Here is a 19674-nt window from a genome sequence, read left to right on the forward strand (position 1 = left end):
TAAATAGAGGGGGGGGATTGTCACTGCACTCGCAAGCCGTTCGCTGTTCGCTTTGGCGTTGCGAATGGACCAAACCATTTCATGTAAATAGAGGGGGGGGATATAATTTTAGATAGATATATAGTACGGGCATATATATAGTACGGGCATGCCCTAGTATCTGAAAATGTTCGCAACATATTAATGTACATTTGTGCCAAATTTGGTGCTTGTATCACAAAATGCACAATTCTTTTGAATATTTGGGCTAAGCCGCCCCACTACTCTTACAGTTCCTCCTTTCTAAATTCCCTAAACTATCCAGAACTCCACCCCTCCTTCAGTGTCCTCAAACGTATTTTTGACTCGAAGGTCTCAAACTCAATTTGCAAAAAATGTTCGTTTCCCATGAATCGTACACTTTTCAAAATCCAATCTCACCCCTCCCCTCCAAATCCTCCCGAATCACCCATCCCTTTCAAATCTCCCCCCTTGCCCCTTCCCGCCCCTCCCTCCTAAACTCCCCCCACACCCCTCCCCTCCGAGACTCCCGCTCGCTCCTCCCCTCCTAGACTCCCCTCTCACCCCTCCTCCTCAAAGCATCCTCCCTGCTTCTTCCCCCTTCCACCTTCATCTCCCCCAACCTTCTGCCTCGCTCTTCCCCCTCCTCAAATAACACCTCACTGTGCCTCACCCAATCTCCATCAAACCTTTTGTCCACCCCATTCTTCCCTTTCTCCAAGCTATTCTGAAATCTCTGACACACCTTCAACAGCTCTCCCTACCTCTTCATCCTCTTCCACATCTTACCCTACCCCTCCCCCCCCCCTGTTCTGGACCCGATGCTCCTCCTTCCTCTTCATTTATGGTATGGACCTCAAACATCCGGGGCCTTCGCTCAAACTTGACTGATCTCTCCATACAGGTTGCTTCTGACAAACCAGATGTGATCTGCTTAACAGAAACTTTCCTCCTTCATGATGTCTCTGATGCCTTGGTATCTCTCCCAGGTTACTCCCTCCTCCGGCATGATAGACCTGAGCCTAGTCCTGGAGGTGGGGTTGCTATCTTTATAAAAAACTCTTCCTCACTCGCCCTCCACTGCCCTCTCCCCACCTCACCCCCAGGAATACCTTTGGCTACAGCTTCCCCTTCGCTCCCACCTTTTGTTCATATGTGTGTTGTACCGTCCACCAAACAGCAATGACTCCATCTACATCTCGCTGTCTGATAATATGGACCAACTTCTATCTACCCATCCCAACTCTCTCTTCCTCATATGTGGTGATTTCAATTGTCACCATGCCAGTTGGCTGGGTTTGGGTACCTCTCTCACCAGCCATGGCTCTTCAGCAAAGGACTTCTACGACTCACTGGGACTGACACAATCTGTCAATTTCCCGACCCGGATCTCAGTCAACGGAGCATCTTCTCTTTAGGATTTGGGCATGACAAACTTCCCTGAAAATGTCTGCTGCTCTTCTGCTCCAATCGGCTCATCTGATCATGTGCTTCTCAAAGTGGACATCTCTCTGACCATTCTCAGAGAGCCTCCTCAGCGTCGACGAGTCTGGCATTTCACTCAGGCCAACTGGCATGGTCTTCAAGCAACCATCAATCATCTGGACTGGTCTCCCATCTCTACCGCCTCTGACATCAACTCATCCTGGGAATTCTTTCAAAGGAAATTGCTCTCTCTCTCATGCACATATTTATCCCATCTCGTCTTCAGTTGTCATACCCTTCCTCTCGTCCATGGTACACGGAATCTTGTGGTGAGGCTGTTGCCCTGAAACAACTTGCTTTCGTCTCCTGGAAAGCAAATCCAACGGAAGGAAATCTCATTTCCTTTCACAAAGCCCGAAACAAGTGTGTGTCCACCCTCAGGAGAGCCAGGAAACAATATCTCACCGTTCTCAAGACCGAACTTTCTTATCTGTCTCCCTCTTCCAAATCCTGGTGGTGTCTGGTCAAATCTGTTTCTGGTGTTTGTTCCCCCTCCATCCCCTCCCTCACCTCAAACGGCTTAACGGCTGACTCCGCACGTGAAAAAGCTGAATGCCTCAACTCTGTGTTTGCCTCTAAATCTTGTGTCCCAAACCCATCCCTCTCTGCACCCACCGTACCCAGTCGTACCCAGCTGCTCCTGGACTCTGTGTCCTTTCCTCCTGACAAGGTGGAAAAGTTTCTGTCAACCCTCGACTCTGATTCTGCAACTGGTCCTGACGGCATCAGCCCACGGGTCCTAAAATCATGTGCTTCCGCTCTTTCACTCCCTCTTTCTGTTCTCTTCACCCTCTCTTTTGCTCAAGGTCATCTGCCATCTGCTTGGAAATCAGCCAACATCACCGCTTTGCACAAAAAAGGTGCAAAAACAGATCCCAGCAACTACAGACCAATCAGCCTTCTCCCAATTATCAGCAAAGTCATGGAATCCATCATTGCTTCAGATATGAAATCTTTCCTCTTCTCCAATGGCTTGATCTCTGATCATCAATTTGGTTTCAGACCTGGTCACTCTACTCTGGACATGCTGCTTCTGCTTTCTCAACAATGGATGGAGGTCCTCAACGCCAAACAGGAAATTAGAGCCGTCTCCCTTGACATTTCACATGCATTCAATACGGTCTGGCACCCTACTCTGCTCACCAAACTCTCCTCCTTTGGTATCCATGGAAATCTCCACGCATGGCTGGCGGACTTCCTCTCTGGTCGTAGTCAACGTGTGGCCCTGAATGGGTTTCTCTCATCTCCTCTTCCTGTTCAGGCTGGAGTTCCCCAAGGTAGTGTTCTGGGCCCTGTGCTTTTTCTGGTCTTCATCAATGATCTCTCCGACTCTCTTGAAAATCCTCTCTATCTCTTTGCTGACGACTTTACTCTCTGTTGCTCCATTCCTCATCCCTCAGATCGGCAGTCTGCAGCCTCCTCACTCTCTGCAGACCTGGACAAAATCACAGACTGGGCAAACAAATGGAACATGTCTTTCAATCCTGATAAATCTCACACTCTTACGATGTCTCTCCGAAAAGACCGACTGGAAAACCCTCCCATCTACTTTCTGAATAATCCTCTCCAAGAAGTTCTGCCACTCAGGCTTTTGGGTCTCACTATTTGCCATGATCTTTCCTGGGAAAACCACATTTCAAATCTGGCCTCCAAAGCCAGTCGCCGACTGGGCATCCTCCGTCGTGCGAAGTCCTTCCTTGGCACACCTGAGCTCCTCACCACATACAAGGCTTTCATCCACAGCTCTATGGAATACTGCTCTCCCCTCTGGTCTGGTGCTCCTGCCTCACACCTAGCCCGTCTTCACGCTGTTGAAACCAAAGCGTTCAGAATCATTGGAATCTCCCGCGATGAAGCTAACTCCAAGGGCCTTTCACTCACTCACCGCAGGCAGGTTGGTGGTCTTTCTGTCTTCTACCGACTTCTCTCTGGCCTTGCCCCCCCAGCCCTCTCTGGGCTCTGTCCCCCAAATATTCCTACAGGTCGCACAAGATCTGCCTGCAACCCTCTTATGGTTAAACTGCCAAAATCAAGACTTTCTGCTCACCTTCACTCCTTCATTCCTCTTTTCTCCCGCCTCTGGAACAAACTCCCTCACTCTCTTCAATCCCACTCCACCGTCCAGGTCTTTAAAACAGCTGTTCACCACCATCTCTTATCCTCCCCCATCCAAAACCTTGATCTTTTCTACCCCTGCTAATTTCGGTCCCCTTGTGTTTTATACCTCTCCCCCCCCCCCCTCCCCTTCCCACGCCTCCTGCCCCCAAGCCCTCTCCCTCCCACACTTCTCCCTGCTCTCAAATGTTGTGGTTGTGTGCTTCCCCTTCTCTCCCCATATTGTCTTCCACTCCCTCTTTTTGTATATTTTGTTTGTCTGGTTGATTTGTTTGTGAAATAAATGTTAGCTCTTTCACGAGCCTCGATTAAGTATACAAAAAAAAAAAAAAAAAAAAACCCCCCACCCCCCAATGCCAACCATCCACAGGGCACGTGTGGCCACTCGTTGGTTTGATGAAGCATGACACTGATGCCATTGGTTTGATGGAGCACGACACTGATGTTATCCATACGTCATGGTCTTCTCATTCACCATATCTGAACCAAATCAAGCATTTATGGGATATTCTGGAATGACACCTGAGACAGTGTTTTCCATCTCCATCAAAAAGGTGTGAGTTGATTGACTTTCTCATGGAACAATGGTTCCTCATCCCTCCTGCAGAATTCCAGACCCGGTGGACTCTATGCTATGGCATATACAGGCCATACAGGCCGTACTGGCCGCATGTGGTGGCCTTACTCACTATTAAGTGACTTTACATTGGTGTTTCAATTTTTTTCCTCCACTACCTGTAGTTTACTCTGGTGTCACTTTAAAATTCACAAATATGTTTTCGCATTCGCTGAAACATGTATGCAGATGATTTGGTGTTGATTGCGGAAAGTATGGATGGACTGAAGGAAAAGATGAACACGTGGAAGGAATGTCTGGAGACAAAAGGTCTGAAGGTGAATATCGGAAAGACGAAGGTGATGGCAAGTGGTAAAGCATGTGGTGAGGTGGAAAGAACTGGGAAGTGGCCATGTGCTGTGTGCAGGAAGGGTGTCGGAGTGAACTCCATTCAATGTACAATGTGCGCTGAGTGGGTTCATCAAAAATGTAGTGGTCTGAGAGGGTCATTTACCAGTGTGGCAGCTACATTCAAATGTAAGGTGTGCACAGAGGGAGCTGCAGATGGAGGAAATGTTGAGTTGGATCTTGGATACGGCATGAAGCTGGAAGGTGTGAAAACATTTTGCTACCTCGGAGACATGCTGAATGGAGAAGGTGGATCAGACTCAGCAACGGTTGCTCGAGTGAGATGTGCATGGAAGAAGTTTCGGGAATTGAGTGGCGGGCTGATGATGAGGGGAGTGTCGTTGAAGCTGAAGGGAAAGGTGTATGCTGCATGTGTGAGAAGTGTTATGATTTATGGGAGCGAGACATGGGTAATGAACGTAGAGCAGCAACGAAGGTTGGAAAGGGTGGAAATGCAAATGGTTCGACGGATGTGCGGAGTATCGTTGAGAGAGAGGAAGACAAATGATGAATTGCGAAAGATGATGGGAATAGAGCCTGTGATTGATGCTGTGAAGAGGAACAGGTTGAGATGGTTTGGTCATGTGTTGAGGAAGGATGAAAGTGACTGGTTGAGAAGAGTGATGGAAATGAATGTAGAAGGAAGTAGAAGACGGGGAAGACCGAGAAAGACTTGGCTAAAGATGGTGGAAGAAGAAATGCACGCAAGGGGGTTAACAAGGAGAGATGCAGAAAATAGGGCAAAATGGAGAAGATTGTCATGGGGACCGCAAGGCTAACCCCCGCTCTAGCAGGGAAAATGGCCTTTAAAATGCATGTTGTATTTGCTGAAACAAAAGCTGCACAACCAAAAAGTTCACCTATGACCTCAAACCTCGTTCACATAATGCATCATCGTACACTCTATAATTTTCTTAAATATTTGATACATCGGATCAGGCATACCTGGCAGTAATCCCTGCAAGTATCAAATCGGGCATTCAATTTCAGTGGAGTTAGGACTATCCAAATTGATTTTTTGCAACCAAGCCCGCTAGCCTCCAAACCGCACCAAAAGTCACCAATCGAGGACTGAAACGCAATTTCTCAAATCCTCGATCAGTGACCTTGAGGATTTTCATTGACGTGTCATTCGATTCATTACCTGAAACGACTCTCTCAAACGAGAGGGTAGCTGAACATGGCGGAGTGATGCAAAGTGACACATGGAGTATAGTGAACCAAACCGTATTCATGATTTCTGGAAGCCGCATTGCATTGTGCTTTCCCTTTAGTGCAGGAAGTGAAACTAAGGTGTCATGCGATCAACCAGTTTACAAATGGCTTTGTCCTCCATAGATCGAGCTCTAATTTGCCCTTTGCTCTCTTGCTCATACAGGAATGTTTTTCTACATGTTGATAAACTCTTATGTATATTGAAGTGTCGTTGCCAGTGACATCAACGGTGCCTTAAAAGGATGAAAGTTAGAATGAAAGTCGTCTTCCTTGTGTACAATTCACCAAACAGGCGAGTGAAGTGGACCAGGTATCCTACAACAGGTGTCATTGTGATCTCTCCAGCAGAAGGTGGTTTGGTTGGTACAGGAGATACTAAAATACTGACTGTTTGGATTGGGCCAAGGGAAAATGATGATGAGCAGACTCTGTTTCTATACCCTCCACATCAATCGAATACCACAATATGTTGAACATGGCAACAAGGCAAAAGCTTTGCGTGCAGTGTACTAATGAACTGGAGAAACACCCTTCAGGTAGGCTAAGCTCTACATCATAAAACATGTTCAGCAACAGACACTCCACATTGTGTGGTTCTGATGAACCAGGGAACTCTGGGAGACGGGGAGGGGGGGGGGGCGGCGGCAGTGGGGCGGAGGGGGGGGGGGAAGGGCACAGAATGCTGATGAACAGGGAAATTAAACATTTGAAACTTCACCAAGACAGGAACGGTCAGTCCTCGACAAATCCTTAACATTTCTTGGAGTCGCCAGACACTGGCAGGTGTCTGGGCCCATGATTCACAAAGACCTCGGACACCGAGCCCGGCGAATATATCTGTCAGTCACCACACGCTACTCGATACACAGCTAACATCACCATCCTCTCGATAGCAATTAGCAAATTTGAGGGGTAGGTTTAGAGTGAAAGTTGATGGAGTGCAGAAAACTTTACAGACGAGACAAGTCATATTTTCATTTGACATGCTGGTCCATTTCGTTTCGGTCTACATGGCTAAAAATGTTGCTAGTAAGAACAAGTCATCATTGGATGGTCAGTCGTGTGGCCCAAAAACATTGGGGAAACAAGAAAGAGCAATCAGAGATTGCAGACCCTCGCCAGGACATGTTTTTAAGGCTTTTGTGTTAAAACAAATATGGCGGCCGAACCACGTGACGAATGACGTCATCATTATTTTCTTTCTCCGGCAATTTATCACGAGATGATACTCAATACATTTTTATCTCGATTGCATGAAGTTTTGTACTGGTCGAATTATGACATCATCATGGAGGCACCTATGACATCATCATTAACATATTTTATTCCCCATGGAGAGTTCTTTACAATGAGCCATGTCTCAATATTTTATATTCAGCACTTTCGGAGATATGGAGGTGCAAAGTTTTTCCAAGATGGCGGCCGAACGACGTGACCGATGTCATCTTTTTTTTTTTTTCTCCACCAGTTTATGCCGTCATGTCGCTCAAGAAATTGCATCTTGATTGCATGAAGTTTTGTACTTGTCGAATTATCAAATTATGACATCATAACGGAGGCTTTGGGCCGACAGAGTAAAAAATTGGGCAGTCTATTCCAGGGCAAGACCAACATGTGTGTAAAGTTTGGCGATTCTATGTGCAACGGTGTAGACGTAGTGCTGCGCACAGACAGACAGACAAACAGACAAACCAACCGATCAACATACTTGCCGGAATCTTTTCCGGCAAGTAATGAAAAATCGGTCAGAGACCGAGGACTTGCAGGACTGTACTTTTTTTTTTTTTTGATTTGCCAACCACTCCCCGCCATCACGGTCGTCTCTCCAATGCACAATCCCATGAGATATGCGGAAAGGACGACCCAAAACCAATTATCTTTTTAAGATTTGCTTTTGTTAAGGCTTTTGTGTTAAAACAAATATGGTGGCCGAATCACGTGACCGATGACGCCATCATTATTTGTTTTCTAAACTAATGTATTCCTAGATTATGCTCAAGAAATTTCATCTTGATCGGATGAAGTTTGTACTTGTCGAATTATGACGTCATAATGGAGGCACCTATGACATCATCATTAACACATTTTATTCCCCATGGAGAGTTCTTTACAATGAGCCATGTCTCAATATTTTCTATTCAGCACTTTCGGAGATATGGAGGTGCAAAGTTTTTCGGTTTTTCCAAGATGACGGCTGAACCACGTGACCGATGACGTCATCATTATTTGTTTTCTCCACCAGTTAATGCCGACATGGCGCTCAAGAAATTGCATCTTGATTGGATAAAGTTTGGTACTTGTCGAATTATCAAATTATGACATCATCTCACACATCACCCTCCCATCACCCTCCCATCGCCCTCCCATCACCCTCCCATCACCCTCCCATCACCCTCCCATCACCCTCCCATCACCCTCCCATCACCCTTTATTGGACCATTTGACTTCTATAGGGTTGGTTTTCTAAGGCTTATATCAGAATATTAACTTATATCAAATAAGCCTTTTAAGGTGAAAGCGCGATGACGTCACCACGTCACGCGTTCCGGTATTTGGGACCGCAGGGACCGTGTATTTGGGACCGTGGGTGGTTCCGGTATTTGGGACCGCAGGGACGGAAAGTGCAGGTACGGGGTGCCAGTCACTCCCCAGCCGGCCTGCTCGGAAGGTTCGGATCGGGACACCGGGATTCATTCTGGTCGGCCCGGAGGTGGGGGTGCGGGGCCTGTCACGGAACGTCAAAACAAACGGCCTGCCGGGGCCGCCCAAAAGTCGGGCGTGAGGGGCGCGTCCACTAATGGAACGCCTCTCGCTTCCCAGATCGAGGGCCACGTGGTCAGGAGAACCTCGTCCCTTCTGGTTGCCCTGCCGTCCCACCGTGAGCGCTGGCAGGGTGTACTTTAAACTAAGCTTAAGTGTCAAGTGTTAAGTTCCTCCTTGCCCTCGCAAGGGAAAGGCTAGGGTCAAGCTCTTCCAAATTCCCAAACACTAGAAATTGGACGTCTCAAATTAATTAATTAATTTGTTAATGTATCTCAGTCGCCCGCGACCTCTCTAGCGCGGGCGTCGAACCAGTTCATTCCCGGTGCGACCGGGCCGAATATCGGCCCGGCCGTGGCCGAAGCCGTTGATTCCGCCGTAGCACGCTAACGCGTAGGCTCGCGCGTCCCTGGTCCGCCGGGGCTCCGCGGGTGTCCTACCGTGCCTGGCGCCGCTATTCTCTCGACTTCCGGGAGTAGGTGCCGGTGCCCGGGGACGGATCTCGCTGTCTAAACATGGTAGCGCGAGGCCAGTGGGACCGCCGGGACCCACGTGCACTCACACGTTGTTATGCACGTGGGTGGCAGTATCAGACCGGGGCGCCCAAACGCTCCCCGGCTAAAGTTCATCCTGATGCGCCCACGTTGTGCGGACAAACCCCATCAAGTCGAGGGCCACGCGGTCAGGAGAACCTCGTCCCTTCTGGTCACACTGTGCCTATCGGCCGGCCTCGAAGACCGAAATTGTGTCGGTTACCGATCCTTCGGGTTCGGAACTATGCCACCCTAAAATGACGTCATAATTATGACGTCATAAATGGCCTCTAAAGGTGGTTTTTTTGTTTTTTTATTAATGGAGGCCTTGGGCCGAGAGAGTTAAAAATTGGGCACAGTCAATTCCAGGTCAAGACAAATATGTGTGTGGCGATTCTATGTGCAACGATGTAGACGTAGCACTGCGCACAAACAGACAGACAAACAGACCAACCAACCAACATACTTGCCGGAATCTTTTCCGGTAAGTAACAAACAAACGGACTCAAATGCAATACCCTCTCCTCTGGCAATGGTAATAAAACATTTATGACTGGTCCCAGAGCCCTGGTGTTGGGCTAGCGGCTAGGGTGCCGGCTTAGGATCCTAGGATCCTGGGTTCGAATCCCGGTTGATCGCTGAATTAACGCCAGGGGGGTTGACTCAGCCCGTCATCCTTCCGAGGTCGGCTAATTGAGTACCAGTTCACTGGTAATTCCCTGTTTGTCGTTAAAAGGCGGCAAAAAGGGTTGGCGTCAGGAAGGGCATCCGGCCGTAAAACATTGCTTCAAAAAGGGGACCCAAAAACAACAACAACCACGGTTCCCGAAAAAGGCCAACCCCCGCTTTGCGGGGAAAAATTGGCCTCTAAAGGTGGTTTTTTTATTTATTTTTATGCAGGGACAGAGACACGCAGCCGAACAGGGACAGAGCCACGCATACATGCAGTGACATAGATACGCAGACAGGCACTGAGACGCGCAGACACAGACATCAAGACACGCTTCACCGATTATGTCATCTTCATCATGCTTTTGTTCCCCATTGGGAGTACTTGACATTGTGTAGAGTTTCAATTTTTTCTACTCAGTCGTTTCCGAGAAATATTTTTTAATTATTTGTGTTTACTCCAAGATGGCTGCCATACCACATGACCTATGACGTCACAATTATCATTAAAATATTCTGCATGGGTGTCACTCCTACCCTGAAAGTTTTGTCTCAATCGGACATGTGGTTGCTGAGAAAAATGAGGTTTAGCCCGTAGGGACGGATGGACGGACGGACAACCCGAAAACAATGCCTCTGGCCACCTTCGGGGGTGGAGGCATATAAATAGTGAAAGGATGTCGCTCCACAAGGCTGGTTCCGTTACACACGACAACAGGACACTGCAGGCAACAATTTGGACAGATAGGAGGAGCATGTTTAGAGGTCTCAACAATTTACACATATTTTGTAGCATTATCCTACCGACCTACCATTATCACACATCATTCAGAACAAGAATATGAACAAGTGGAAGGAATGTCTGGAGACAAAAGGTCTGAAGGTGAATATCGGAAAAACGAAGGTGATGGCAAGTGGTAAAGCATGTGGTGAGGTGGAAAGAACTGGGAAGTGGCCGTGTGCAGGAAGGGTGTCGGAATGAATTCCATTCAATGTACAATGTGCGCTGAGTGGGTTCATCAAAAATGTAGTGGTTTGAGAGGGTCATTAACCAGTGTGGCAGCTACATTCAAGTGTAAGGTGTGCACAGAGGGAGCTGCAGATGGAGGAAATGTTGAGTTGGATATTGGAGACGGCGTGAAGCTGGAAGGTGTGAAAACATTTTGTTACCTAGGAGACATGCTGAATGGAGAAGGTGGATCAGACTCGGTAACGGTTGCTAGAGTGAGATGTGCATGGAAGAAGTTTCGGGAACTGAGTGGCGTGCTGATGAGGAGGGGAGTGTCGTTGAAGCTGAAGGGAAAGGTGTATGCTGCATGTGTGAGAAGTGTTATGATTTATGGGAGCGAGACATGGGTAATGAACGTAGAGCAGCAACGAAGGCTGGAAAGGGTGGAAATGCGAATGGTTCGGTGGATGTGCGGAGTATCATTGAGAGAGAGGAAGACAAATGATGAATTGCAAAAGATGATTGGAATGGAGCCTGTGATGGATGCTGTGAAGAGGAACAGGTTGAGATGGTTTGGTCATGTGTTGAGGAAGGATGAAAGTGACTCGTTGAGAAGAGTGATGGAAATGAATGTCGAAGGAAGTAGAGGATGGGGAAGACCGAGAAAGACTTCGCTAAAGATGGTGGAAGAAGAAATGTGGGTAAGGGGGTTAACAAGGGGAGATGCAGAAAATAGGGCAAAATGGAGAAGATTGTCATGGGGACCGCAAGGCTAACCCCCGCTCTTGCAGGGAAAATGGCCTTAAAATGCCTGTTGTGTTGTTGTTGTATCCTACCTACCTACCATTATTACACACTAGGACGTGCCCGTACGTGGGTGCCCGTTCCTTGCCCAAAAAAAAAAAAAAAAAAAAATTTGTGTAGGGGTGTGTGTGTGTAAACATCCTAGGGCGTGCCCGTACGTGGGTGCAAAAAAACATGCGTGCAAACAACAACAACAAAAAAAAACTTTGAAACCACGTGGCAGTAACGACCACAGAACCCCCCCCCCCCCCCTCTATTTACATGAATGGTTTGGTCCATTCGCAACGACCACAGAACCCCCCCCTCTATTTACATGAAATGGTTTGGTCCAAAGCGAACGGCTTGCGGAGTTTGGTAAAGAAATCGCCATAGCTCGGTAACTACTTGTCCGATTAATATGAAACCTTGAAAAGGCACATCCTCGGGTCCCCAGCAATATACCTGGCAAGTTTAAAGTATATCGGACCCGTGGTTGTCGAGAAACAGCGGTCACAGACAAACACACAAACACACAAACACACAGAGATTACTGGAATTATAGATAGATCATTCAGAACTAGAACGGCACTCAGTAGAGAGCATACCTCCGCCTGGTTGGCCATATCATTCAATGGTGAAGAACCACTTTAAAATCCTACTTGCTGGATCTGGATGCGGATCTTCACCAAAAATGAATCGATTCTTCCTTGTAACACACAAAACCTGTCCAACAAGTTTCGTCCAAATCCATCCACAACTTTTTGAGATATCCTGCTATGTATGTATCGTTTTTGGTCCTATCTCACAATGGTGAAGAATCACTTTGAAAAAATTCTACAAACCGGATCCGAATCCGGATCTTCATCAAAATCTAATCATTTTGTGATTGTCACATATGCTACCTTTCTGCCAAATTTCGTCCAAATCTGTCCATAACTTTTTGAGATATCTTGTTCACAGACAGCCAGACAGACAGACAGGCAGGCAGACAGGCAGGCAGGCAGACAGGGGTGAAAACATAATTACAGTATTAGCCTACCTGTTAATTTTCCAATGTAATACTCATTATGTTTTCAACGTTTAGATGATTGTATGATTGCGTAGTGCATACCGAATACATTGTGCAATGTCTACTAATCGATTGTCTATTGCCTCTTGGTATGCTGTATACCTCAGTGGATATTTAATTGTATTATGTAAATTAATAATGAATAAACAAATGTAAAAAAAAAAAAAAAAAAAAAAAGGGAAAATGAAAACATGCTCGGGCCTAGTAACATTTGACATTGCACAATGACATTTCAGATCACCATTATATATCTGCTGACTGCTGCTGCCGACGTTACTACACCGATATACGCTAGTATAGGGGTGGGCCTTGGTGCGTTATCATCGTCTGCCCCACCCCTCCCTCCCCCCGCATCCCCTCAAGAAATACACCTCAGTAGGTAGACGTGTTTTCAATATCCAGCAGTAATAAAGTGGAACTAGATAGAACGCCACTCAGTAGAGCGCATACTCCCGCCGTGGGTGGCCGCTGCTGAGCCCGATCTTCCAATGGTAAAAAATCCTTCAAAAAATTCCTGGATCTGGAATAACATCCTGAGCTTCACCAAAAACTAATCAATTCTTCCTTATCCCAAGGGCAATCATCCCACCAACGTTCATCCAAATCCGTTCAGAACTTTTCCAGATATCTTGTTCACAAACGCACGAACACACACACGGACGGACACGCTCGAATGCGTTCATCCCTGGCGGGAGTAATAAAAAAATTAACATTTTGGGGTTATTTTATTACGAAGATGAAAAATGGACATTGTACATGTGGTTCGAACCTCCAAATATTGTCCGATCTTCCTGAGTTTTTGCATCCAGACTTCTGTTGTGATATGGAGCAGGGTCAGCCTCGTGGAGAATGGCGATTCAGACTTTGGTAGTTTTGGGCCATTCTCATGTTCAGCCAATACGGCTCAATGAAAGGAAAACAAAGATGGCGGATCAGGCCGCAGAATCCATATAAACATTTTCTTCGTTACGTCTCAATAGTTTGGGATTGGTGCTCAAAGCATGTAAAGCACCGACTCAGGTCGTTCACAAACCAGCCGGCCATGTGTGACATTTGAATGGGGATCGTCAGGATTTTGAAACCAGTTTGAGGTGCCGGAGATAACTCCTACTCTGCGACGAAGTACAGGCAGACACGCGGACACGCAGGGACAGACAGACACCGTGGGGTATTTCAACATGGTCGGGCTAATGTTCGCAGAGGCCAGGGACATCCAACTGCGCGTTCGTCGTTGCAACGCCCTGTGTGTGGAGCACCAGCCCACCTGTTTACAATCCAGGATGAGAAAAATAACCAAAATGAGACGACTCAAAGACAGGTGCGCTACCTGCACACTCCTGGTAGCATCTCCACATTGACGATGTGTGACAATTATTCAGGGCAAGCATATTCCCTTCCTGGGCTGAGGGTGCGTTAAGGAAATGGTTGTAGCTCCCATCGCGCCGACGTGCACACCTTCAAACTCACAGGAATCATTATGAAGAACTTGTGTCGTCCATGAAAGCCTAGTGTCGACCTGGGGCAGTCGACAGGTAGAACAATGGATGGGAGAGACGGAACATTGATCGAAGGATGATGACCGCAAACTACCTGGCTTCTCGTGGTAGTTTGCACACCTTGATCAGCCTTCCGTCGATCACAGAAATCACCGCCAGGTACGTGCTAAATGATGCAACTTTGAAAGAACATCAAAGGTGATATCATTGGAACACGGTCAAGGTCAAAAAAAGTGACGTTTTTCTTGAATCCAACTTAGTTCACAGATTATCTATCTATAATTCCAGTAATCTCTGTGTGTGTGTGTGTGTGTGTATGTGTGTATGTCTGTGTGTTTGTCTGTGACCGCTGTTTCTCGACAACCACGGGTCCGATATACTTGAAACTTGCCAGGTATATTGCTGGGGACCCGAGGATGTGCCTTTTCAAGGTTTCATATTAATCGGACAAGTAGTTACCGAGCTATGTCCAAAAAACGATTCAACCAATCAGAGAGCAGCGAGTTATCACGTGTGCCGAACGTGGCGAACAGACTCTGCCTCGGACGGCACATTTGAGAGCGTATTCATTTATTTCACGTTGGCAAACTATGTTGCCGCTATGTTGGCGTTAAACGATGTTTTAAAACTAATTAAAACTAATTTGCGATTCTTTCGCTTTCCTGCGCGTTTGTGCACGCTATGGCGATTTCTTTACCAAACTCCGCAAGCCGTTCGCTTTGGACCAAACCATTTCATGTAAATAGAGGGGGGGGATTGTCACCGTACTCGCAAGCCGTTCGCTTTGGACCAAACCATTTCATGTAAATAGAGGGGGGGGATATAATTTTAGATATAGATATAGTACGGGCATGCCCTAGTATTTTAATAATTGGAGAAACAAACAAACATCTCAAGAGGTTTAAAATAAAAGCAGAGATCAACTTTCACATTCATGTGATAAAGTATAGGAATTCATGGGAGGTTGCAGGGTTAAGATGAACACGACGAACTATCCAGAGGAAAGGAAAACTCGGATCGAGGTATAACCTGGAGACAAAGCTGTTATCTCGACAAGATCGAGGCTCATGGAAGAGCGAGTCAGAGGACTCATGGAAGTGTGTTGTATGTGCTCATGTAACCCTGTCTGCAAAACAAGCCTGTGTACAATTCCACCAAAATCAGGGTCGATTTGTTATGGAATGACAGGCGTGCAGGCAGACATGCAGGGGCAGAGACACGCAGACATGCAGGGACAGAGACATGCAGACAGGCACTGAGACGCGCAGACAGAGAGGCACCGAGACGTGCAGACAGACGGGCACCAAGACGTGCAGACAGAGAGGCACCGAGACGTGCAGACAGAGGCACCGAGACGTGCAGACAGAGACACGCAGGGACAGAGCCACGCAGCCGGCAGGGACAGAGACATGCAGTGACAGAGACACGCAGACAGGCACCGAAACGCGTAGAAAGACAGGGACAGAGCCACGCAGACATGCAGGGACAGAGCCACGCAGACATGCAGGGACAGAGCCACGCAGACATGCAGGAACAGAGACACGCAGACAGGGACAGAGACACGCAGACAGGGACAGAGACACGCAGACAGACATCAAGACACACAGACAGACACCATGACACGCAGGGACAGAGGCACGCAGGGACAGAGGCACGCAGACAGCGACAGACACGCAGCCAGGAACAGAGACACGCAGCCAGGGACAGACACACGCAGACAGGGACAGAGACACGCAGACAGGGACAGAGACACGCAGACAGGGACAGAGACACGCAGACAGGGACAGAGACACGCAGACAGGGACAGAGACACGCAGACAGGGACAGAGACACGCAGACAGGGACAGAGACACGCAGACAGGGACAGAGACACGCAGACAGGGACAGAGACACGCAGACAGGGACAGAGACACGCAGACAGGGACAGAGACACGCAGACAGGGACAGAGACACGCAGACAGGGACAGAGACACGCAGACAAGGACAGAGACACGCAGACAAGGACAGAGACACGCAGACAGGGACAGGGACAGAGACACGCAGACAGGGACAGACACGCAGACAGGGACAGAGACACGCAGACAGGGACAGAGACACGCAGACAGACACCAAGACACGCAGACAGACACCAAGACACGCAGACACCAAGACACGCAGACAGACACCAAGACACGCAGACAGACACCAAGACACGCAGACAGACACCAAGACACGCACGTTAGTAGATCAAGACGCAGTTGTGAAGTGGCGTCATCCACGTGTCCCTGCCAAGGCTCGAGGTGGAAACAAAATGTCGTCACCAATGATAAATAATGAATCGGTATATGAAGCGGGAGCGAATCAGAGACCCTGGAATCCCATCGAGACAGAACCAGGGACCATCCGAGGGACTCACAAACCGCCCCGAGTGTTTAGGCCCAACGGTCTCACTTACTTGTAATCCCTGAACAGTTCTTTCGTCGTTCTGCATACGAAAACCTCCTCCTCAGGGCGGAGATCTGATGGCGGCTCAATCCGAACAAACGGCTTTCGATTTAACAACGGCATCAGGTACGTACGACGTACGTGGGCCCCAGACGGTTCGTACCGGGTTTAGACACGCACGCGCCAACGAGGTAACCCGTCCCTGGGAGTGGGATTAACGGACGAAGAATCTTCCTCTTCGCCACGTGCTCCGAAAAACACGCGCGCGGCCCGGACCTCTTGATTCGGACTCGCACCGAGAACCTTCTAAATGTCCGACAACGAATCGGCACAAACCACGATGTCTTCCGGTTCGCGCAGCCCGGCGGCACGAACAGCCCTTCGCTCATTGGTCGCTGATTGGAGGAAAATGTACAACGGACGTGACGTCATCGGATTGCACAAAAATGGAACCATTTTCCATTTATTTCCCTTCAAATTGGGATAATTATTTTGCTTCCTTTTAAAAATCAATCCGTATTACTTAAAATGGAACCGTATTAATGTAACGACTAATATAATATCGGTGATGAGATATTTTACAAACTACTTCAATACAACTCAATGTCGGCACGGGATTGATTCGCTGCTGTTACCTTATCATTTGAGATTAATTCATTCAGATTCATCTGCTGCACGTGGCATTGATTGCCGGGACCGAGCCCCTTCTGTGCTGCTGATGCGGTGTCTCCTGTAGGTTAGAGTAGCAATTTGTCATTTGTTCAGGGTGCCGGTGATAACTCGCCTATTCTTTGTGACAGTTCGGATCTTTCACGTCCACAAAATCACAAACCAATATGGTGTGTGTGTGTGGTAGTAGTTGTAGTAGTATTAGTAGTAGTAGTAGTAGTAGTTGTAGTAGTTGTTGTTGTAGTAGTTGTTGTAGTAGTTGTTGTAGTAGTTGTAGTTGTAGTAGGAGTTGTTGTAGTTGTAGTAGTTGTTGTCATAGTAGTTGTTGTAGTCATAGTTGTTGTAGTAGTAGTTGTAGTTGTAGTAGGAGTTGTAGTTGTTGTAGTAGTAGTTGTTGTAGTAGTAGTAGTTGTTGTAGTAGTAGTTGTTGTATTAGTAGTAGTTGTTGTTGTAGTAGTAGTATGAGTTGTTGTAGTAGTAGTAGTTGTTGTTGTTACGGATTCGTCACTTCCGTCTTTGTGGTTTTCATCCACTGGAAGCATTTTTAGTTTCATATACTATTATTGTTACAGTTTGAGTGTGAAATGGAGATAACTGTCTTCAAAGGTAAAAATTAGTGATTCAAAAGAAAAACAAAAACCGGAAGAGGAGGAAGAAGAGGCAGAAGAGGCTCAAGTGAGATCGGGAAAGAAAGGCCAATCTGCTTCGAGGTGTCGAGCGGACGCTGGTACATTGGTCACGAGCGAATATTGGTTTCCCCGGGAAAGGGATTCCTGTGACAGTGTCGTTATTGCTGTGGCAGATAAACCTGCGTGATGGGTTTTGCTTTTGGGTCCAAAAGTGAATCATTGTTGGAGAGCAGGTACGCCTCCATTACGGGCCCGTCCGCCATTTCACCTCGCACCAGCCGTTGGCCTGGTTCTCATGTGTGTCGTGGATTTCGCTTGGGAACTGCTGCTCGTTCATGTCAGCGTCATTGCCCGGTGAACCGAAGGTGTGAATTCCCAGTCTCCTTTTGGGTGTACTTTTACCTGACCGACGTCGGCCCGACCTCACCCAGCGGCTCTTCGGCAGCATCGACTGTCAGCCGTCCTGGGTTCAGGTCTCAGTACGACCTTTTTTCTTGTGATCACCGGAGCGTGGATCGACTTTGGCCTGGTGTCGTGACAGTGACTTTGGGGGTGTTACAGTTCGCTCACGTGGAGTACCGTGAGTTATTTAGTTAAGAAACTGGTGGTACCATCATAGGAATTATATGGTGTTTGCTGTGCAATTGAGGTTTTCTTGTACTTGCGCAAGTTGTTATTATTGTGCGATTTTAATACAATACTTTGGTTTTGAAACAACTGATTGGTGTGGTTTCACCATTGGTCATTGGCACACATAATAGCACATCCTTCTGCAGTGACTCCTTTCGGGGCTCGGAGGTACACCGTGACCGGGGTTTGGGGAGGAGCACGTAACAGAGTCATGGAGAGAACAATGGGATGATTACTACCTAATCGCACGTCTTGATCGTATGCCAGATTGTGAGCAGTTAGCAACTCTCCGGAACTGCCTGACATTGGGCATGAGATTAGTCCTCAAGAATGCCATTGATATCGATTTCAGATCGGACACACTTTCTGTCAGGGATGTTCTCGCCAGCATTTGAGCACATCTACGAGGAGAGCGGCACATCATCCACGATCTGGTTGATTTTAATGAGCGGCACCAAGGGGATGGAGAGACCTTCGACTCATTTTATTGTGCACTAAAGGAGATTGCTGCCAATTGTGATCACTCAACCATGGCTGTTGAAAAACAGTTTGTTATTCGGATCATCACGGGCATACCTGATTCAGAGGTGCGTCGTAAGCTTATGGCTGAGAGAGATCTCACACTACAACGTACTCTGGACATGTGCCATAGCGAGGAAGCCAGCAGGAAGGCTGATGATATGATGGCCGGACGTCAGACCCGGGCTGTTATTGCTAAAAATTCTCGTCGACCATTTTATCGTCGCAGTCAGTCCTGACCCGAGACCACCAATTGTGGAAATTGTAGGGGCGATGCCCACAAGAACTCAAAGAGCTGCTCGGCTCATGATAGGAAGTGCCAGAAGTGCGGCACCATGGGCCACTTTGCACGTGTATGTCGAAAATTGAAGGGGGGCACACCTGTATGGAGAGCTAGATGGCACAGTGACAACAAGCAATGCCCTGCTGTTCGGAGGATTGTCGTGGTCGCTGATGTGTTTCGCACATTCAAGAGGAAGCAACATTCACCGCGGATTCGTGTCGATGTCGACGACTTCGACGGTTGATTATATCGGTACCCTGGAGGCTGAGTTCAAGAAGGACACAGGAGCTGAGGCAACTATCATCGGTCCTGGACAACTGCAGCAACTTGGCATGCATCCAGATAACTTGGATGATAGTTGACGACCTCCGAGTGGTGAACGCTGATGGTGCTTCAATGAAGTGCATGGGCACTCTTCACGTTTGTATCCGTCATGGAGGTAAAACTGTTTGTGAGACTGTATACGTGTGCAATGGGGTCCG

At 47.7% G+C, this 19674-nt stretch overlaps 1 protein-coding gene across 4 annotated transcripts in view; it reads right to left on the minus strand.

Moving 5' to 3' along the window:
- The window catches only part of BAZ1A (bromodomain adjacent to zinc finger domain 1A), a 233782-nt gene extending 216919 nt beyond the window's left edge, over positions 1 to 16863 (minus strand). For 2 of the 4 annotated variants that reach the window (XM_078784086.1, XM_078784084.1), the window contains exon 1: positions 16473 to 16835. In XM_078784086.1, the coding sequence (XP_078640212.1) occupies positions 16473 to 16585 (113 nt within the window). In that variant the 5' untranslated portion in view covers positions 16586 to 16835. Of the gene's footprint in view, positions 1 to 16472 lie in introns of all 4 variants that reach the window. The other 2 variants (XM_078784087.1, XM_078784085.1) reach the window with 2 other exon arrangements.
- Between the last annotated feature and the right edge of the window lie 2811 nt (positions 16864 to 19674).

Source organism: Myxine glutinosa, chromosome 9 (genome assembly GCF_964187855.1).
Source record: "Myxine glutinosa chromosome 9, kmMyxGlut1.1, whole genome shotgun sequence".
NCBI lineage: Eukaryota > Metazoa > Chordata > Myxini > Myxiniformes > Myxinidae > Myxine > Myxine glutinosa.